This window comes from Equus caballus, chromosome 20, assembly GCF_041296265.1.
Source record: "Equus caballus isolate H_3958 breed thoroughbred chromosome 20, TB-T2T, whole genome shotgun sequence".
Classification (NCBI taxonomy): domain Eukaryota; kingdom Metazoa; phylum Chordata; class Mammalia; order Perissodactyla; family Equidae; genus Equus; species Equus caballus.
In genome coordinates, this window is record NC_091703.1 from 23,987,022 (window position 1) to 24,009,890 (window position 22,869).

At 39.4% G+C, this 22,869-nt stretch overlaps 1 protein-coding gene across 5 annotated transcripts in view; it reads right to left on the bottom strand.

The window, feature by feature from the left end:
- GPLD1 (glycosylphosphatidylinositol specific phospholipase D1) overlaps positions 1–22,869 on the bottom strand; it is a 50,494-nt gene that overhangs the window by 19,236 nt on the left and 8,389 nt on the right. For 3 of the 5 annotated variants that reach the window (XM_014734216.3, XM_001497536.5, XM_014734215.3), the window contains 12 exons: positions 20,245–20,323; positions 16,956–17,053; positions 16,386–16,496; positions 15,553–15,601; positions 14,835–14,889; positions 9,146–9,253; positions 8,889–8,916; positions 8,655–8,794; positions 5,724–5,789; positions 3,757–3,877; positions 2,196–2,338; positions 823–1,009 (listed from right to left, as the gene is read on the bottom strand). In XM_014734216.3, the coding sequence (XP_014589702.2) occupies positions 823–1,009; positions 2,196–2,338; positions 3,757–3,877; positions 5,724–5,789; positions 8,655–8,794; positions 8,889–8,916; positions 9,146–9,253; positions 14,835–14,889; positions 15,553–15,601; positions 16,386–16,496; positions 16,956–17,053; positions 20,245–20,323 (1,185 nt within the window). The remainder of the gene's footprint in view (positions 1–822; positions 1,010–2,195; positions 2,339–3,756; positions 3,878–5,723; positions 5,790–8,654; positions 8,795–8,888; positions 8,917–9,145; positions 9,254–14,834; positions 14,890–15,552; positions 15,602–16,385; positions 16,497–16,955; positions 17,054–20,244; positions 20,324–22,869) is intronic. The other 2 variants (XM_070244149.1, XM_070244148.1) reach the window with 1 other exon arrangement.

Genomic DNA, 22,869 nt, shown 5'->3' on the forward strand with positions numbered 1-22,869 from the left:
AACATTTGTACAGTCGTGGCGAGGTTTTTCTGGTGATGAATAACCACTTAGAACAAAGGAATGAAATCTGAACAAAGTCTGGAGTTTCGTTAACAGCAATGTATTAATGTTGGTTTCTTAATTTTGAAAAGTATGTCATAATTACGTCAGATGTTAACATGGGGAACAGCAGGTAAAAGGCATATGGGAACACTCTGAACTGTCTTTATAACTTTTCTGTGAATCTAAAATTCTTACACAATAAAACATTTTTATTAAAAAAACAAAATAAAGTGAGATTTTGTATTTAAGAACTCACATCCTGATTGGCTAAACAAAGCAGTTCTAAATCGTATGTGTGTTTTCGGAAGGTGTTAGACTAAACACTCAAAGTTAATGATAGAATGAGATATAAAGTGAACATGGGTTTTTTTAAAAAAGATTGGCACCTGAGCTAACATCAGTTACCAATCTTCCTTTTTTTTTTCCTTCTCCTCCTCCCAAAGCCCCCCAGTACATAGTTGTATATTCTAGTTGTAGCTCCCTCTGGCTCTGCTATGTGGGACGCCACCCCAGCATGGCCTGATGAGCGATGCCATGTCTGCGCCCAGGATCCGAACCAGTGAAACCCTGGGCAGCTGAAGCAGAGCGTGCAAACTTACCCACTGGGTCATGGGGCCAGCCCCTGAACATGCTTTTAAAAATGAAAAGTGCTGCACAGATGTAGGCCACCAGCTGTTACTGTCATTCTTATTATTGGTTATTCATCCTGGAGAATTTGCCATGAAATGCAGGCAGTGGTTTATTGACCCTGGAAGGGAAAACATCGTCTGGGTGCCTCACCTCGAAGCCCTCCAGGATCCCATGGGCCTCCTGGTCCAGGTCCAGGTCGATGGGGGGCAGGCCCAGGTCGTTGCCATAGAGGAGGTACACTCGCCCGATCTGGATGTGGCCGGGGCGGCTGTAGCCTGGGGCACCCACCACCAGGTCCCCATACCCATCCTGGTTGAGGTCAGCTGAGGTCATTGCCCTGTAGGAAGAGGAGGGAACCCACTGCAGTACCTACTGAGAGCCATGGGTAAAACTGTCTCCTGTTTCTTCCCTTTCTAGAATCCAGCACTTTAATTTCCTCTCATTAAATTTTTCCATCCTGCATGACCATTGTGAATATTCACTTCTGAGGTTATTTTGTGTGATTCACAGTCTTGCTCTTCAAGAAAAAACAACAACAGGGGCTGGCCCCGTGGCCGAGTGGTTAAGTTCGCGCGCTCCGCTGCAGGCGGCCCAGTGTTTCGTTGGTTCGAATCCTGGGCGCGGACATGGCACTGCTCATCAGACCACGCTGAGGCAGCATCCCACATGCCACAACTGGAAGAACCCACAACGAAGAATACACAACTATGTACTGGGGGGCTTTGGGGAGAAAAAGGAAAAAATAAAATCTTTTAAAAAAAAAAAAAAAACAACAACAAACTGGAAAAATCGAGTCTTCTGGGCATTTCTGGACCATATTAACCTGAGCAGATGAAGAGCATCCTCACAAAGCATCGTGTCCCATATGCAAAACCCAGAGCAGCCAGAGCACAATCCTGGGCTCAGCCTGAGAACTGAAATTCACCTCCAGCCAATGGCACAGGCTGCTTTCTGATTGGCTCAGCTCATTTCAATCTGTTACCTGATCAAAGACAGGCTTGTGTTAAGTATACCATTTTATTTCTACCCCAGCTACATAGGGTGCCTTGCTCTGGGAAAAAAATTAAATGTCCAACATGTTTACTGGACGTTTCTAAAGGAGATTCCATGTCCTACCAGTTACAGAGATGGACAAACCAAGTCAAAGGTTCGAATGTCTCTGTTGGGGCTGGGAAGACCAAAAGTCACTGTCTGTTTTTATCCTTGTAACGTCATCAGATTCCAAAATATCTGTAACATTATAACTCCAAGAATATTAAAGCTTTACAAATATTCCATAAAATACTTGGTTGTGATTCTTTAATAAAGTGAAAGGTCCTAGTATGTAAACATATTTGGCCCAATTTTAAGGAGATAGTTTCATCTTCATGATAGCTTAACCGCTAAATTAACAATGTTTTTGTTGGTGATGAATTGATTGGAAAAATAAGTTGCTAACAGCTGGCATCTAAAACATTTGTTGAAGAGCTGAATGAAATTAAAACTGATGAAAACATTCATGAATTAGATAAACTTATACCTACCAACCAAGCCTCGCATAGGGAAGTGACAAGAAGTAAGATGCCAGCGGGCTAGAGATGTGCTTCGATGGCTGGTGAGAGCTGCCTGGAAACATTATCTGGATGTTCCTCTCCAGAGCCTGGTACATGAAGGACAGGGGGGAATCCTGAAAGGAAAAAGTCATTACAGACAAATCAAGGCACACAGGGTAATCGACAAAGCTACTGTTTCCTGTCAAAAGCCTTGGACTTTCATGAAGAAAACAAGTTTTTACAAGTGCTAAGAAATAAAACATCAATTCCTATAAACAAGTAAGGTCTGTTCAAACAGGCAATTAGAAGAGTGAAGTCCTTACCCCCAATATGCACTGAGAGAAGGCAGTTATAGCCCAAGCGGTCAGAGCTAGCATGGGAAGAAAGAGTTAGCTGGGACTCAACCCAACTAAATCAGGATGGTCTGTACCAATGTACCAACCTGTAGAACATAACTGCACAAAATAATTTTTATGGACTAAAATTTTGTAGACGGTAAGTCCATTCAATCTAGAACTATACTTCTATTTGTGTATACATATATTTTTTCTTCTTCAAACGAATGAACTAGAACATCAGGATGCCAAAACATCTTCCAAACCACACCCAAATTAAGATGCTGTTGAAAACCTGGAGCCCTTGTTCGAAAGTTAATTTTAAGGCAGTGCCAGCAGAGCGTTAAACCAAGCATGGGGTCCTTCCAAGCGTGATTAAGGGGCCCTTCTGTGTGACTGCACAGGTTGCACACGATGAAGTGGTCCCTGCGTAGGCCCCTGCCCAACTCCCAGAGGCATCATTCACAGTGTTGTCTAAACCCTTCTGACATTAACAGCCTCCCACAGTCCAATGCCTGCTTACCTCCCCCACCTTCTCAGAGTAGCTTGCATCCCTTGTCTGTGTTACAGGCAGACAAGAATACTCAGATTCCCAAACATCACGAAACTTTCCCAACCCACTGCCAGAAACACATGCTCACTGATGAATGCTATCCACTATTCAAGGCCTAACTCAAATGCCACCTCCTCCATGAAGCCTTCTCTGCTATCCTCCAAGATAAAATTTATATGCTTGCTATCTAACTACTCCCCTACTCCACCACGGTATTTGTTGCATTCTACTCACATATGGTTATTTTTATATTTATCACCCCTATTAGACTGAAATTTTCTAAAAGTCAGAGTCTATTTCTCTTTCGTCTTATATCCCCACCAGCAGAGTCTGGCCCTTAAAAGATGACCTCCTGTATGAATTTCGTATGCAGCAGTGAGCCTACAATCCTGCCAACACACTTTGCACTAAGGACAAAGCAGGACTGGCCTGGGGGCCCAGGGCCACCTTGGGCTCCACCAGACTCGCCAAAGGCCACTGAGGTCCAGACTCACATCTCAGGAAGTCTCTGGAACAATCCAGATTTGGAGGCCAGGGATATTTGCTGGCCTGGCACATGCCCAAGTGACTTTCAGTGAACGATTAAATAGCCAGTGACCCTACAAGATATCATCACAAGAAATCTCATATTCCTCTTTCTCCATTAAAAGTAGAAAATTCTCACCGAGATCCAGGAATTCACGGTGAATAACACTCCTCTTTCGGTGTAGTTGATATTTTTTCTAATATCTTTAGTGAGGGATACAGTCAAATTCCTATGAAAATAATTTTTCTGTACTTTTGAGCTGTTGAAAAAAGAGCAGTAAAATAGTTAAGACTGAGAAAACAACACTCCCCGGAAGACTGAGTTGATGGATATAGTGAGGTTAACCACAGGTTAAAAGACCACAACATTTTAACATCTGAAAATTGAAGGAACAGCAACACAAAAAACAAAACTGTAGAAAAATCTCCATGGGAGATTCCACAAAATCTTTTAGTAAATGCATTTCCACAGTTTAAAAGCCTGTCCTTATAAAAAATGATATTTCCTATCATCTCAAAGTTCTGTAGTGTGAAAGGTTTGAATTCCTTCCGGATTACTAAAAAATCAAAGATATTTCAATATTTCACACAAACAGTCAAGAAATAGGTCTCTAGCTGTTTGGGAAACCGATATGCAGATGTACTGACTTATCTTAAGGACGTGCTAGAATTGATGATACAATTAAAATACATTTTTGAATTCATATACTTTAACCAGCCTATAAACCAGATGACTAGAGGAGCCAGGCAGGCCTCAGAAGTGACTGAAGTGGAAGCCAGGCAGCAGCAAGGAATGAAGGGGGCCCTGCCTAAGACACCAGCGAGTGGAGGGCTTCTGACAATCTAGAGATTGCAAGCCCTGTCTAAAGGCATTCAATCCAATTAAGACAAAAACTTAACTAATTCAAATAAAGCAAGCAGTGAGGGCTTAACTGAACACTTTCTGCATATTTTCAATTCTTGTGAAGCTCCAGACTCTCTCACCTTGGGATCTTTCGTTGCACTGCCCTCTTTCTGAGTATCTAACTCTTGTGCACCCAGCTGAAACATCACTTCTTCCTGGAAAGCTCTCCTGTGACTGGGTAGGACACTCTGTGGTACGTCCCCAGGGCACCCCCTACTTTTCCTTCCTAGCTCTTAAGAGTACAATCATCCCTCAGTATCTGTGGGGGATTGGTTCCAGAACCCCCCCATGCCAAAATCCACGATGTTCAAGTCCCTTTATAAAGTGGCGTTGTATTTGCTTATAACCTACGCACATCCTCCCGTATGTTTTAAATCATCTCTAGATAACTTATAACACCTAATACAATGCAAACGCTATGTAAATTGTTGTTATACTGTATTGTTTAGGGAATGACAAGGAAAAAAAGTCTATGTCTGGTCAGTACAGATGCAACCATCATAGGCCTTTGGATCCACAGTTGGTTGAATGCACCGATGCAGAACCTGCGGATACTGAGGGCCAAGTGTGTTTACAAGAAGTTATTCAGAGTCCATCCACTCGCCAGCCCATACGTCCTGAGAGCAGGAGCTGTTTCTGTCTTGTTCACAATGAGGTCTGTAAAACCTAAAGTAGTTCCTGGATGATGAGGAAATACTATTTTATCATCTGTATTATGTTATTGTTATATTTTATTAATAAGTATTTATAATATTAATACAGTTATTAAGTGCATGAATGAATGGTTGGTGGTTGGTACCTGACTCCCGCAGGGAATACCACCTCTTAGAATACAAATCAGGCCCTCCGGCCCTCTTCCTCAGAAATTACCAGAGAGGTCTTCCCCCCACCCTATCTCTTTGATAAATACTCTTTCAGGGTGAAGTTTAGGTAAAGTTTATAAGCAATAACAACAACAATGAAAGTGATGACACTATTAACTACCATTTAATATTTAGTGAGCAATTTCCTAATGTGCTAATTGCCTGACATCCATTCTTGCACATACTAAGCAACTGGTTTAAAATCACATAGCTGTCAATGGCAGAGCTGGAATCTGAACCTCTATCTGTCAGTCTATAAGTCCCATGCTTTCAGTGTCTACTGAGCACCCCTCCGGGTGAGACGTTCTTTTTCTGTGAACAGTTTTGGAATGCACTTACCCCCGGGTGCTGGATCGCCGGCCACCGCACACAATGAACAGAGGGTTCTCAGGGAGGTTGCAGTCACTGGGGAAATAGTCAGATGAGTCAGGCATCTTTCTACCTTCCTCTCAAGGCTGAATTTTACTGAGCACTGATGGTGCACTTCAAGCACCTCCAAAAGTCTAAGTGTAGGGTGTTCATTACTTAGCCAGACAGGACCGGGAAGAGGCCCCAGTCCTTCTCGATGAGGGTGGCTGAGCTGACCACAGGTGGTATTATGGCAAGGAGGACTAGTTGCTGGAAAAAGGAATTCAGAAAAGGAGCTGGGAGGAAACTGAAGGCAAACTGCTCCTATCAAAGTCATTCTTAGTGGCAACTTTAAGCAAAGGAAAAGGTTTTTTCTTGAATTCTCTTTTCTCCACCACCAAGATTCAGGTGGCAGCCTTACAACATTAGCACTACAGTTACAAATATTTTGGGAGTCATGTAGAGTTCTGGCTGGGAATATACCATTATTTCACTATTTTGTTAGGAAAATATACTATGAGTTTCAAGTAACATAAGTTTGCTTTGGAAGAGAACCTATTATGAGTAAATTAAGAAATACTATAATATGAAAATATATTGTTCTTTCTGCCATGAATTTATTTGTGTTGTCTTTCTTTGAAACCTGCTCTAAATTTACCATAAATTCTGATGAATCTTTCTTTGTATGTGCATGTAAACACACAACAATTCATGGAATTTTCTACCACGGTAAATTAGGACAGAGGTCAAGAGACAAGGAATATGCTCCTTCTCAATTATTTCCTCCTAATTAAAGAATAAAGTACAGCTCACATCTTCTTTCCTTAGCTATTTGGACAACGTAGCCAAAAACAAACACCAAAACTGTTTCCCACTTTAAGGATCATTACACATGGACTTTATAAAACAAATTCAGGTCATTCACTCTAACATGGTCCCTCCAATGTCAACTTAACTTCCTTCTAATAAGAATTATAATACTAATAGCCAACATTTGTTAAGTGCTTACTCCATGCTAAACCCTTTACATAAGTGACCTCATTTACTTCTTAAAATAACCCTTTGATAAAGATGGAATTATTACTGTCCCCATTTTACAGCTGGGAAAACAAAACTTGGGGAGGTTTAGCAACTTGCTTGGGATAACTCAGTAGTGAGTGGCAAGTCTCTTAAATTTCAAAGTCCATCCTCTCTAAATTCATATGCACCTAAAAACCATGGCTATAAAAGGGGAGCTTAGGGATTTTACTTGAAGTTTATCTCATTATTAAAAATGACATTTAGGGGGCTGGCCCCATGGCTGAGTGGTTAAAGTTCTGCGTGCTCCACTTTGGCGGGCTGGGTTCACGGGTTTGGATCCTGGGTTCATAGGTGCAGACCTACTCCACTTGTTGGCCATGCTGTGGAGGTATCCCACACACAAAGTAGATGAAGATGGTACCGATTTTAGCTCAGGGCTAGTCTTCTTCAAGCAAAAAAAAGAAAAAAAAAGGGAGGAGGATTGACCACAGATGTTAGTTAGCTCAAGGTGAATCTTCCTCACCAAATAAATAAATAAATAAAAGTGACATTTAGGGGACGGCCCCATGGCCTAGTGGTTAAGTTCGGTGTGCTCCACTTTGGCAGCCCGGGTTTGCAGGTTTGGTTCCCAGGCACAGACCTACACCATTCATCAGCCGTGCTGTGGTGGCAACCCACACACAAAATAGAGGAAGATTGGCACAGATGTTAGCTCAGGGCAGATTGTCCTCAGCAAAAAGAAAAAGACTAATGTAAATGTGTTTTTAATCTCTGCCAAATTGTTACTCACTGAGTCATTAAAACAAGTTTAACATTTACTAGGCAAATATCAAATTTATCGAAGGAAATTTTGTTGAAATCAACACCATATACAATTATGGTTAATATTATTTGAATACTAACAAATATTTTTAATGGCAAAGGAACATCATCTGGTGTATAATATCCCAGAGCTATGCCTATATAGGCCACTGAACTTATAAACCCCAACCCTCCTATGATCCTTACCTGGAACAGACACCTCCTACCATAGAACCCTCTCTCCCACTGCTGTGGCTGCTACGTAAGTTTCCCACCCCGCCCTTTCCCTGCCTCAGGTGCTGCCTCCAGTGCTCCCTCTCTGGACCCCATCCCTACCCTGCTCAGCCCAGCAGTGTGTGAGGGGCTGCGTACTCACTGGTACTGTTGGAAACAGGTTTTGAGGGGAACTATGGCTCTGTCAGACCATCAAGTAGATTCTGTGAGAGCGGAAAGGTCTATTACAGCTGGAATTGGGGACGATCCCACTCTACCCTGGCCTTCTCGCCAGCTGAGTCTCTGATCATTGTCCTAGGCATGCTGGCAAGGAGCAGCAAAGGAGCTGGAGGTTGAGCAGCTGTCCCATCTGGATTAGACGTCAAATTCCAACAGAAGGCTGTGCTTTACAAACGCATTCATTTCTGATTTTATTTGGGGGATGGGGGGCAGGTTAGGTAAAGTCCCCTTTGAAACCCTCGAACTCAGAGGTCAGTCGGGATGGAGAGGAGGATCGCCATGGCCGTGGTGGAGCCTGTGGAGAGCTAGCACCTCGCTCGGCACACAGCATGGGTTCTCCCAAAAGAAACAGATGGAGCAAAGCAGGGGAAGCTGATTCCCTCCCACCTGAGCCATTTCTCACAGACCACAGATTTTGCAATAACTGTCTCTCTACCCTTAAAACATGAGAGACATCAGCAAATCTAACCAGATGGGTGCTAATCAGAGTTTTGAGATGACTGGTTTTCCATCCTTTTCCCTCTTGAAGATAGGACAGAACTTCAAGAGACATTGTTTTCATTTGATCAGTTGAAAACCCTGAGATTTATGTCGGGGATGGGGGTAGCAAGGCAGGGAGTGGTTGGTAGAAGAAATAGAGTAATTCACCTGGTCCCATTCTCTAACATGAAGCTCGTGAGATGGTAAATTTTAGTGGACCAAAACGCCATATCATCCAGTCCTCCAAGGAAATATTCTTGGAATTGTTCCACCAAAAATGGTGACTTTCTAGAATAAGTGGGATAAAGCTATGGCAAAGGGAAAGAAAAATAAGTACACAAATTAATAAGGCGCTTCTCCTGCTACCTTTATAACTAAGATTTTGAAGAATGAAGCTTTTACCTTGGAAATAGCTAGCATCTCACCATACCTGCAACGTAAACAATAATTTGGACTGTGAGTTGTGGTTTCCACAAAGAAGTGAAGCAAATAAAGAAGAAAAAGCTCCACCCACACGCATCCACTATCATATAACTGCCTTTTTGAATAAGCAAAGTCCATAAAGCCAAAATCCACTCACAGGAAACGAAAACATCGAAAAGCGTGTTAAGGAAGTCACAATAAAATCAGCTGCAAATTTTCCTGCGGGTTACACTTACATTTCCAGGAACTGAAGGTATGAACAGTCAACAATTGCATTTTTCGTGATGACTTCTCGGCCATAGAGTTTCTTATAAATTTCCAGTAGATCTTCAGTGGGCACATACCTGAGAAAAGCACCGGAATAAGAGTTGTTTTGATTCTGAAGATGAAGATAAATAGCATATATATATATATAAAAGCATATATATAGCAAACTTTAACAGTAGCTACCAGTTATTCCATGATTATTGTGCCAGACACCATGCAAAGGGCTTTACGTGGACCATTTTTTTAATCCTACCAACCCCAGGTGGTTGGCACTATCATATTCCCAATTTGCACAGCGGACGCTAAGGCACAGAAAAGTTAAATAATTTGCCCAATGCTGCAGAGCAAACAAGTGGTATCTTTAAATATTTATGAAGGTAGGCTCAAAGATAGGAAACTAACTACAAGGTATAAAAGGGATGTTTAGCTTTGTCAATTCAGAGTTCAAGGAGCAATATATTTTTATTCTTTTTAATTTAATTATTCTCAAGAATCATTATTTTAAAAACCCCAAAAATGGCTCTGCACCCCAAGCGTCTGCTTTTAGAGTACACAGTGTAAGGTAATGAAAAGAATTCTAAGTCAGGCTTTTGCTTCACAGATATTAGTTATTTCAGTTGGAAGAAGAGCAGCATCTTAAAATTAGATTTACAGAAAATCATCTTTTATCTTCATTTCAAAAACTTTAGAATATACCAGACAAATCGTAATCAATAAAACCTGATTTTAGTATATTTACAACAAAGAATCTACTGAGATGTCCACTGGAATGGTCCTCCCAACAAAAAGTTTAAAAGGTTTGACAAAAATAACAAAAATATTTTATTAGATGAATCACCAAGCTAGCAAGAAAGTGAAAATTTTCCAAAGGCCAAAACAAACTGAAACTGGAAACTTCAGGAGGAAAGTGAGTAGAAAAGTCAGCTTTTGCCCTGAGTACATCTGCCAAAGCCTGGGAGGCCAGAGGTTTTTTGATGGCTGCGTGCTATAGCAGGAGACAGGAGAGAAAGCACAGGAACCACCCAAAGTGGACCATCTCTGGGGAAACTACATTAAAAGCTACACTTTCTGGATGAGTGTTAGCGAGAAGTAAATCCAACATACAAAAAGCTACAGCAATGTCTTCATCTTGGCAATGGATGGGCGGGGAGAGGTATCTCTCCCCCTGAGCTGGTAACCACTACCCAGCCCCATGAATGTTTTGTCCTGCATTGGTGTTATCTGTGTAGTTAGAAAAACTTCAAGGGTTGAAGGAAACTTAAAGTGGTCCCAGGTTAATAGTGCCTCAAGGTGTGACCGTGGGTCCTCCAGGACCAGTTCAACTGACCCCATCTTATCAACAGAGTAAGAGTGATTTTTCAGGAACTGAGACCCCTTTGTCCAGATCAGGCTGGTTGAGGCCACCAACCCATCAACAGGTCCTGCGCAAATGCTTGATAAAAAAATAAGTGATGTTTGGACGTCAAGGAGTTAAAAACTCCCCCCTCAGATGGTGGTAATGCTGCCATTTTGTGAACACGCATACTATGAAGAGGCATGAAGTTTGACTACACTTGCACAAATCATTACCTCACTTCTCCTTACCTCCAATCATCTATGTCCACACTTCAAACCACCCTGTCCTTCATCCTATAAATTGTGCCCCAAGCCTTGGATCAAGGAGACAGATCTGAGAGCAATATACCTCCTGTTTCCTTGCAGATAGATCTAACAATAAAGCTGATTTCTTTTCCTGAAAGTTGATGCCATGAAATACAACCAAAAGAGGACCAGTGGAACTACAACATCTGCTAAAGTAGACTTGAAGGCAATAAGCATTATTAGAGATAAAGAGGGTCACTATATCATGAGGAAAGATTTAATTCACCAGAAGGATATAAGATTTTGAAACTTAAATGTGCCTAATAACATATCTTCGAAGCATATATATATATATATATATATATATAAAACAAACTTTGACAGAACTACAAGGAGAAATTGAAAATATCCACCATCGTAGGGGAGATTTTTTAACAAATTTCTCTCTCAATAATTGTTAGATCAACCTGATAAAAAACATATAGTAAGACTATTAATAGCTTACAAATCCTTTGATTTGAATAATAAATTTAATAAGCTTAAGCTAATAAGCATACATATAACAGTTAGCCAAAAGTTGGAGAATTAACATTCTTTTCAAGCACATATGAAATATTTACAAAAATTGATCACATGCTAGATTTTAAGTCAAGATTCAATAAATTTCACAGGAACCCAAAGAAAGCAAAAAGAAGAAAATAAATATATGAGTAAAAAGTAATGCAAGATAAAAGGAACATAGGATAAATAAAGCTAAAAGTTCATTCTTTAAAACAATAAAATTGAAAAATTAGATGAGACTAATTGTTTAAAAATATAAGGGAAAGCAGTATAAACAACATGATGGGTAACAAAAGGAACATGAGTACAAATAAAACAGGAGAAAAAAGATAAGAAGAAGATATTATGAACAATATTATGCCTAAATGTTTAAACATTGAGATAAAATGGAAAAGTACTAGAAAAATATAGAACTTCTTACGAAAAAAACTGAAAAACTGTACAGTCCTATATAGTCCTATAATCATTAAAGAAGTTTTCTAAAAAGTCCCTAGAAAGAAAACACTGGGTCTAAGTAGCTTTAGAGACAAGTTCTACCAAACAGTCAAGGAATCAAAATTCTCATCTTTCACAGACTTCCAGAGAATAGAGAAGGAAGGAACACTCCCCCACCTGATTTCATGAAGTCAGCATAACCTTGATACCAAAACCAAACAAGGACAGAAGGAAAATCACAGTGCAAGCTCACTCATAAACATAGATGCAAAACCCTTAAACAGCAAGAACAGATGGAACAAATATAAAAAAGGTGATATATCATTACAAAATTGGTTTTGTTCCAGGAAGTAAAGTTGATTTAATATTAGCAAATAAGTTAGTATAATTCACTATATTAACAAATTAAGAAACAACCATCTCAACAGATGCAGAATAAGAGTTGAATACATATGAAATTAATGTATAATAAAACTACTAGCAAACTAGAAATAGAAGAAATCTTCCTTAACTTGATAAAGGATATTCATAAAAATCCACAGCAAACATTACACTTAATTATGAAATCTTGAAAGCATTCCTTTAAGATCAGGAACCAGATAAGTATGTTCAATATCACTACTTCTATTGCACTAGAAATATTAGCCAGTGTGATACAGCAAGAAAAAGAAATGAAAGGTATAAAGATTGAAAAGGAAAAGCAAAAATTGTCATAATTTATAGATTTTATATCGTAATTCAAGGGAATCTCCAGATAAATTAAAATTAACAAGATAGCTTAGAAATGTTGCTAGATACAAAATCAAAATTAGGAAGTCATTTGCATGTCCATATACCAGCAAATCAATTAGAAAATATAACTGGTACCAAAAATTACCATTTATGGTAGCAAATAAAAATATAAAGTCTCTGCAACTAAATCTAATAAAACATGTAAGGTCTTGATGGAAACATTTATAAAACCTTAAAGTCATTAAAGGAGACAAATAAAATATATAGCATATATATGGATAAGAAGACTCAATATTACAAAATTATGAATTCTCCTCCAATTGATCTCTATATTCAACAAAATTCTAATGAAAATTCCAACAAGGCTTTTCTTGGAACATAGCAACTTGATCCCACCACTTATTTCAAAGAGCCAAGGCAAAAGAATAGACAAGGTACATCTGAACAAAAAGGAGGACAGGTTGGGAGATCTGCCCTAATAAATGTCAAGACATACTGTAAAGCCACCGTAATTTAAAAAATCAGTATTGCTCAGGAATAGTCATGAGACCAATAGAATGTGATAGAAAACCCAGAAACTGGCGCACATGCATAGGGAATTTTAATTTATGTCAGAGAGGGCATTACAGATCAGAGAGGAAAGGGTAGATTATTGATAAACAGTTCTAGGACAATTAGTTATCTCTACAGGAAAAAATAAAATTAGATTCTAACTCAGAAAATACAAAAAATTAACTCCAGGTAAATTAACACATAAAATTAAGAAATAAAACTATAGAAGCTTTAGAAGGCTAAGTACAAGAATAACCTCATGCCCTCAAGGTAGGGAAGGATTTCTTAGATAAGACACCAAAAGTACAAGTTACAAAGGAAAAGACTGATATATTCAACAACATCAACATTAATAAATTCTGTTTCAGATACACCATAAATAAGTAAAAAGACATGCCACAAACTGTAAAAAGATAATTGTAACGAATAAAGGATAAACAAAAGATCAGAAGCTCTAATATACAAAGAACATTCACAAATAAATAAAAAGAACAACCCAACAGAAAAATAAGCTAAAAACTGAACAAGATGGTCACTTAAAATCAAACACAAATGGTCAATAAAATATGAAAAAATGTTCAAGCTCTTTAGCAATCTGGGAAATGCAAATTAAAACTTTAATGAGATACCACTACATACCAAATGATAGAAAAACTTCAAAGGTGAACAATACCAAGTACTGGAAAACGCAGAAGAAGCAGAACTATTATGCAAAGCTGATGGGAGTCTAGAGTGGGAAGACCATTTTGAAAGAGTCTAGGGTTACCCAGTTAAGTTAAACATGCATAAACCCTACAACCCAGCAATTCCACTTCTGGTGATGCTTACTTGAGAGAGATTCCTCTCTGGTGCACAAATGTGTGTACAAAAAGGTTCATAGCAACGCTATGTGTAAAGCAAAAACACTTAACACTGCTTACATATCCATCAACATTAGTCTGGAGTAGTTCATTTTGTTATAGACACAACGGAGGACCACACAGTGGTGAAATGAACAAACTACAGCTGAATATATCAATACCATTAAATCTCAAACATAATTTCAAGCAAAACATTTGCAGAATACATACTGCGTAATTCTACTTACCTAAAGTGAAAACCTATATTTTACATATGGATACATCCATATGTAGTAAAACTATAGAGAAAAGCCACCAAATGATTAACAGGAAACCTAGGGTAGTGGCTACCCCTGGTGGGACAGAAGGTGATGTGCTAAAGGGGGAAAGGCAAGAAGCTTCTGAGGACCAAAAATGCTCTGTTTCTTAAACTGGGTGGTGGCTACACAGGTGTGCATCATCATATTTTATGTATAATTATACATTTTTTATATGTTTGGTATAATTCACAAATGTTTTTAAAGAAACTACTTAGACTAATCTGCAGTTTTACTTCTCAATTTGCAAATGCAGAAGACTCCTAATTACATTGTAAGTTATATTTTCTAAGAAAAAAGGAGCAAGATCCTAAATGCCATTAGCTATCACATATTTAAATGGACATTGCAGGGCAGCCTGCACTTAATGCCACTTAATGGCATAGTGGTTAAGTTCACACGCTCTGCTTCGGTGGCCTGGGGTTCGTGGGTTCGGATCCTGGGTACAGACCTACACACCGCTCATCAAGCCATGCTATGGTGGCGTCCCACATAGAAGGACTTACAACGAGGATATACAACTGGGGCTTTGGGGAAAAAAAAGAAAGAGGAGGATTGGCAACAGATATTAGCTCAGGGTCAATCTTCCTAAAAAAAAATAATAATAAAAATAAAAGTAAGTAAATGTACACCGCTCTTACCAGTGCCGTGAGAGGTAATTAAAATTAAACTCAAATTGGCTCAATACATCTCCTCCTAAGGGATGAGAAAAATATTTACATTTGGTGGATTAGTGACAACATATAGCAGGCTTCTTTTACCACAAATTTGCACAATCCAGTTGATTAGTTCTTCACATTGTTACAAGTTTCTGTTCATTTTGTTCGGTATAGGCATATCTTTAAGAAAAAGTGATCTCCTAAAATTGTAGCTAGTGAAATATGAATTAAGAAAGGATCACCCATATAACCAAAATGTTTTTTACTTTAAGGAAAGATGAACCATAAGAGTTCTTTTAAACCAACACCACTCACCATCTAGTTTGTATATTTAAAAGTAATTTCCTACAGAAAAAAAGATGAAGTTTACCAATTTAAAGCTAATGTATTAGTAGACACTAGGTAATGACTTTTAACCTAATATAAAAGCTTTTCTAAAATTATGATACAAGTCAATGATAAAATGTGATTTTTTTAACCAAAAAAATACCCAATCTACACAACTTTTCAGCAGTACGTCTCCATGTTAAATGAGGTATCTGTGTACTCTGAATGAACTACAACATTCAAATAGAAAGCAGTATGTGCTACTGGCAAGATATGATTTAAAAAACATGTATTTAATGTACAGTATTGACTTCATTACAAGTAGACTATAACTACTGCAAAAGGAAATTTGGCAAGTACATATAAACAGTACCAAAATCACCAGCCGAATGCGCCTCAGGAAAGGAGCCATGAAAATCAATCTGAAAAAGAAAGAGAACCAGCTGGTCGACATCACAAACTGTAGCCCAAACTCCTACCCCACAATCAAGCGAGTAGTGGGGAGACGACAGCCTAACCCAAGGAATTGCTGGGGATGCATAATGGACGGACTCAATTTTCAAAGAAACAATTTTATTATTTTATTTCTTAATAAAAAATTATATTGGCAGCTGAGTTGTACACTTAATGTCTGGTAAGAGAGAAAGCTACTCTAGACCTTTGTATATAATAAGATATACACAAAATCTCTGCTGAGTCTAAGCTTAAACTTCTCACAGAATAATATTAATATCGATGAATGACCAGAGGGGGCTTCCAGAAGCTAAGTTACCAGATAAAAGCATAATTGTCAATTTGACAATATGGCATCTTCATATAGAAAATTAAAGAGGAAAAAACAAAAACACGTGGAACTATTACTTTTAAATAGAACCAAATAGTAGGTATTCATGTCTTATTAAGATACAGCTTGAATAAAATAAAATTTTCAACACTGTTTGTGGCTAAACCAGAATGTCACTTCTATTGCTGTTTTCATGCATGTTCGTTGTTCTGCCATGTGGATAAATTTACCCAGGTAGCAAGAAGAAGAATGCATAGAAAAAGATGAAAATCTAACAAGTACCACTTTGGACAAGAAGTCTTGTTTCCACATGACATCTGAATAACCTAAAGTTTTCCTTTCCTTTAAAAGGGTTGGTTTGGGATCTTGGGTATGACAGTGTCGCTCTCGTAAAGTCATTAACCTTAAAGATAGGTACTCACATTTCCCATGGTCCTGAGGAATCCTTGTTCGATACCCAGGCTATGCCAGCTGACATCGGCCACCATGTGAGAGGTAATTCCAAACAAGAAAGCTACCAGTTTCTCTGTGTCCTGCCAAATCAGCAAGTTAGAGGCACGTGTGTTTGGGTTATTTTATAACAATCCTATGAAAAGTTTCAATAAGCATGAATTCGTTTCCATTATTGAGACTTAAAAAAAAAAATCAGAGGCAGGTACATTGTAGTTTCGAGTTCCCCAAAAACCACAAAATTGAAATGTCTTTTGACTTTTTGAAAAGTTTTGTAGTACCTTGGAAGTGCTTGAATTAATTACTATTGGAGCAAAACGACCAAGTGACATACTCCAAACATTTTTTTAAAATAATTTATTCAAATATTAACTAGCCATCTGCCACTTCCCAAGTACTGTGTTTGGTGCTGAAGGTACAGTGGTCAATAGCCCTCGCAGAGCATGGGGAGGGGGAGGGGTACAAATGGGGTAAATGCAGGTGAAAAACAGGACTTGGCAGGTCTGGAACTGAATTTTTCAGGATTAGAGGGCCATGCCTACCTTCTCCCAAGGAAGGGGGTAGTTCTCTCGGATATAATGAACGCTCGCATTAAGAAATGGAGTCCAGTGCGTGCTCTCAGACACGTCATGGAATTTTCCTGACAAAAACAAAAGCAGGCCAAAGGATTCTTTCTTAAAAAGTTGGAAATTCTCAGCCAAATTCCACCCCCGCCTGCTGCACTGCTGCGTCCCTCCTTCTCCTTCTTCCCTCCAAGCCTCTTAAGTTTCTTCTGTTGATGTTCAAGGAAGCTTCTAGAACACAAGAGCCAGCCGAAAGTGAAAGGGGCCTAAACTGGCTCACAGCATCTCTATCACCTGGGCTGCAATAGAGGCTGGAAGCATTTTCAATTTCTGTGCCCTGAAGGTAAAGAAATAAGTTATTTTCGTGTGTGTATGTGTGTGTATGTGTTTTCAATCCTCTTTGTCCGTCACAATCAACCTCCCTAATAGCAGAAAAGACAAAAGCAGATACTGCAAGGGCTTTCAAGCATTTGGATTTATAATAATAGTTTTCAAATGGCACAGGCCCTGAGCATCACCTGAGTGGGCCACTGGGTGTCCCACGGAGCTTTTTATCCCCACAGGAGGGGCAGGAAAGACAGGAACTGGCACCTATTCTAAACGTCCAAATGCCACAAATTCTTCATGGGATGTCAAATGTCACGAGGGCAACGGAAAGCAAACTCCAGAGTTCAGATCCCTCAGCTCAAATGTTTTATGCTGCCGCTAAAGTAAAAACAGCCTCACTACCTTTAAATCATGGGTTTTTCTGAAAATGATTTTCAAAGAACTTATAACTAAGAATTTTGATTTTCTCCAACAGTCTTCCCAGAGATAAAACTTAGAATTCTTATTCTGCAGAATACAGTAAAACTCCAGAATTAGTGGTAGCTCTTTTGACAAACCTCCACATAACCAAACTGCCATTACCCAAAGCTCTCTGTTTCCTCTGTAAATCATACTGACTGGGAGCAAAAGATCCAGCCCACATCCCACCCCCACACACGCTCCCCACCCCCACACCTGGCAGCCAGCAGGCCACTGCCCCTAGGCAGGAGCGCCTCTGTCCCCACAGCTGTGCCTTAGCTTACTGAGTATCAGCCAAGTTTGTTTCTAATCCTGTTTAAGCCAGGTTGTCCTTGTTATTGTTACTATAGAATTTAATTCAATATTAGGTAAACTGAGGAAACACAAGAGTACAAAAACAAAGAGTTGTTTCTTCGGCAACTGAGTATCTAAGAAAGTTAAGTGCTTCGGGAAGATGTAAAAAAAGTGAATTACCGAAAAAGAAAAAGGGAACTTCTGCTGAAATGGGTATGGATGAGACAAAGAGAAGATTTGCAAAAATTCATAAAAATATAAGAGAAATTGATATTCAAATCCCTTGCAATCATTATATATTTTATATTTCTTTCTAATTGACTTTTTTGGTTCAGTCATATACTGGTCCCAATCTTTACACCTGATAAGAGGAGAATCTATGGGTTTATAAAAAAATGGAAAATGCTAGATAGTTTTCATTCCTTTCCAACTCTTCTCAGAACCTTTATTATTGTGTGTTATATCTGTCTCTAAAAATGCATATGTTAAGTAATATTTCTCAGATTTAATTGACAAAAAAACCCATTTTTCTTTCTTTTTTATGTAAGATAACAAGGAACTGTAAAAATCTCAAGAGACATTTGAGCCCCCTGAAGACAGTTTGGGAAATGCTAAATGAGATACAATAGGTTAGACACAGAGGAACCGCAACACGCAGGCAAAATTATAGGATTGAGAAATGATAGCTAACAGACCAAAAGGGAAACAGGAAGAAAACCACTTACAAATATGAGAAATACAAAAGTTTAGTTATCCAGGATCATAACCATAGGAGTGAGCAGCCTTAAATATTTCACTGACCCTTGAGAAATTAAAACAAAAGATAGGGGGCAAGAGAAAAGAAAAAGACAAAATGGACTCTGTGTGGCTAACTGGGATTTAAAACCGTCTGGTGACCATGCAGGACAAAGGAGCAGTCACATACTCTGTCCTCAGGAAAACCACAACCCGTACCTGCAGGAGTGTTCCTTCCTGATGGACGGCCAGAAGTCTGAAAAAGCTGATTTTAGAACAGCAGTTTCTATAGAGGAACTGAAGAACCAGAAGGCTTTCGGAAAAAAAAAAAAAACCCTGTGGTCTACCCCGAGAGCGTACTTTCGATTTGTTCTCAAGGCTGCATCTCCCTGGTTTGCAAACTGTATGAGCAATAAAGCTTTCCTGATGAAACTTTTGTATTCTACATATTTTTGTTGATACCCTAAAGGCATCACTGTATTACTTTAAACAAAAAAGGGGGGGGATAATGGCTGATGACCCTGAGACTCCAAAAACCGTTTATGCGATGATCTAGTGTACTGGATGTCTTTTGTTCACCCCTGTTGATCCACTCGCCATCCTTTTCCACCCTGCACAGTGCCTCGGAGGTGACCTACTTCAACTGGCTTCTTTGCCCTCTGGCTTTGATTGGGTTGGGTTTGGCCAATGGAGAGAAGCAACAAGTCACCGGAGAAAAGGAGGAGAGACAGGCTGGGGTATTCATTCTCCCAGCTCCACTTCTGTGGGGTCACAGTGAGCTAGCTGTGTCCCTGACTGAAGGTCTGGCCCCCATCAAGCGTCCCTCTCCACACAGCTCTCTGTCAGCAGTTCCCGGAACTGCTCCCTCCCCTGCATAGTCTATCCCTTACAATTTTCTTCCATCCTGTTCATACCTCTGTAAGTGGTCCCCTTATAAAAACTTCCCTCAAATTACTCAGTCTGAATGTGCCTGCTGGGGCCCTAACTGATACACTCATAAGCCCAGTTTACTGATAACACTTCCTTAGACTTGCATAACACTTGACAAAATACGCATTAATACCAACAAAAATCCAGTAAAGGAGCAAAGCAGGCACCATTTTTACTTTGTTACAGATGTGGAAACTGAGACTCAGCATGGAAGTGACTTTTTCAAGGTCACATGTTAACAGACAGTATAGAAGGAACAAAAACTCAGACCTTAGATCTCTTTCAAAATGTTTTCTCTTCTGCCACAAAGCAGTAAAGCAAGTAAGGGCATTTAGAACCATTGAAGTTTTCAGAATTCCTATGCTTAAGCAGATAAGTGTTGGTTAAATGGAAAATGCAACTAAGTGAACTAAGTCATTGACCAACAATAGTGGAAAACAGAACGTGCTACTTTTTAAAGCCATAGCCATTCCTATTAACCAGGTAAAAGTGACATTGTTTGGTCTACAAATCTTTACCTTACCTCCTTCACAGATGCTGGGGTAAAACGCATCAGGAAACACAGATCCAGCCTGATATGCATCCTGGTGTTCAAGTAACAGCTGGGGAGCAGCAAAATATAGAGATTAGGGGGCCAGAGTCAAGAGCCTGAGAAAAGCAGGCCCAGTCCATTTCCAGCTATGGGATGCTAGAACAATTTGGGGTGGGGGGAAGGGAAGTAATGGAAGGCAGGTGGGAAGCTGAAGGGGTAAGGAAATAAATAATAAAAATTTATGCATAATCCAAGACAACACCCTACCATATACAACTTCAGGTTCTTTCCCATCAAACATAGACAGTCTAATCAAGAAATAGCAAAAATTATGTATTTGCATTTCACCTCCTTTCGTTTTCTCTGTCTACCAGTAGAGCAGGATTTCCCTAGGGCTAATCTAGGGTTGGTTTGTGGTAAGATCTTCAACAATCCAGTGAAAAAAATCAGTGACATGAGAAAAATATAAACTTGCTTGTGTACATAATATATATACATATATATACATATATGTAATCAGTTTAGAGTTACCACCTGTGCTTTAGAGTCAGATTATGTCCTCTGTGCTTTTGGAGGGTTAAAAAAATATTCTTTCCTTTTAAAATGATGTAAAAGTAGATGGTAGAGATTTTCTTTTCAATGTTCTTCCTAAGTTGACTGGCTCACTCCATTCCCTTCTGACCCCCTTATGGTGTGCCCGGGTGCACGCTGGAGTCTAGAAAATGAAGGCTACATTTCCCAGCCTCCACTGTGGATCCCACCTCCCCCTTTTGCTTCTTCAGCTAGCATGGAAATGCTTGGTTTTTCCGCAGCAGAAGTAGAGGGGGCCCAAGCGATCACAGGCATTGTACTGGGCATCCATTTTGCTAGTAAGGAGTATGGCTGAGGTAATGAGGTCCCAGACCCAACAGTCCAAGTGGAGGCTTGTTACTTTCCAGACCATGTAGGAGCCAGTTGGACCTGGAGCTGGCAAACGGGGCAGCAGGCTGTTTGACTAGGCATAGGCAGCAGTCCCTCAGCAGGCCAGGTCTGTGTGTTGTTCTGGGAGTCCTTTCTGGACACACTACAGCCTGCTCCTCCAATTCTCACAGTTTGTCAGCATTGAACTCCCTGATTCTTGGTATTGAGCCCCTCTCCGCCTAAGCTAGCCAGAGGGATTTCCACAATCTGCCTACAAATTCTGATTGACACAATGGGCAAAGTAAAAGTTTGGCAAGCCAACTTTTAAATTTTTATTGAAAAGTCCTTATTGAAGAACTTAACGTGGACCATCCACGGAGGCAACAAAGAAATACCTCAAAGAACTTAAAATATAAGGAGATACAGAATCATCTGTTTTTGCTTTTCCAGACAGCATCCCATTCCCATCTTCTAGAGACAGAATTACTCTCTCCTGAGGAGAAAATCCATTCCACACTGATCAGGTGGGCTGACCACAGGGGTACAAGGCCAAGGTATCCCCCCCCATCACAGTGTTTGGTCCAGAGATGCGTGTTTGATCAAAGCTACATCAGTTAGAGCCCTCTCCAAGACTTCTCAGCTGGAGCTATGGGGAAGACGCCCTCTTCCTTTTGGGGATTTTAAGCTTGGAGGCTGAGTCCCGGATGGCCAGCGTCCTCCACATGGGGAGAGACAGAGCACCATCAGACCTCTGGGTCCAGCTCTGCCCCAGGGCTATCAGTCACATGAACCAATAGTCTCCTTCTTTTCTAAAGATAGCTCAAGTTGGACTTTTGTCGCTTAAAAATAATAATTAACTTTATTGAATATTTACCTTACCAGCCACACTGTTCTAGTCCCTTTATATGTATTAACACTTGTTGAATCTGCATCTCCCAGTGAGGTAGATACTGTTATTTAACATGAAAAATAATTCTGAAGTAAATTTTGAAAACTAAATGCATCAGGAAACTGCTGGGGGGAAAAAGAAGAGTCCAGAAGGAAGGTATATCGTTCAAATGTAGAAACATTATTAAGCCATAGAAATGAAAACAGTATAACATTGAAAGCTTAAGAGACAGATCAATGAAACAGAATAAAGAGTAAAGAAACAGACTCCAGCATACATAATAGCTTAAACCATGATAGAGATGAATAAAGGATGGAGCAATCAACAAATGGTAGTGGCACAACACCATAGCAATGAGTATTCCATTTTTGCATAGGGAATCCATGCACAGCCTAGGTGACATTGACTTGAAATTAACATTATCATTAACAGGTCACTGGATCCCTATTTTACGCCAAAATAAATGCAAGATGAATTGGAGAGTTAAATGTCAAAAATGGAGCCATAAAATTAACAAGACAAGATTTAAGTGAATAATTGTATAACTCTCAGAGTGGGAATGATTTTTCTAAGCAAAACACAGGCAGAAACCATAAAAGAAAAGATTTATGCACTTAACTACATAAAAATTTAATTGTTTTGCATGGTAAAAAGCACCAGAAAGAAATTTGTGAAAAATAACCATGAGAATCATTTGATAGATGACAGGTGAATATCTTTAATAAGCCATACTTATATCAAGATAAAAGGATAAATATCCTTATAGGAAAATGAGCAAAAGACATAGGCAATTCACAGAATAGGTAATAGAAATAGTCAATAAACAC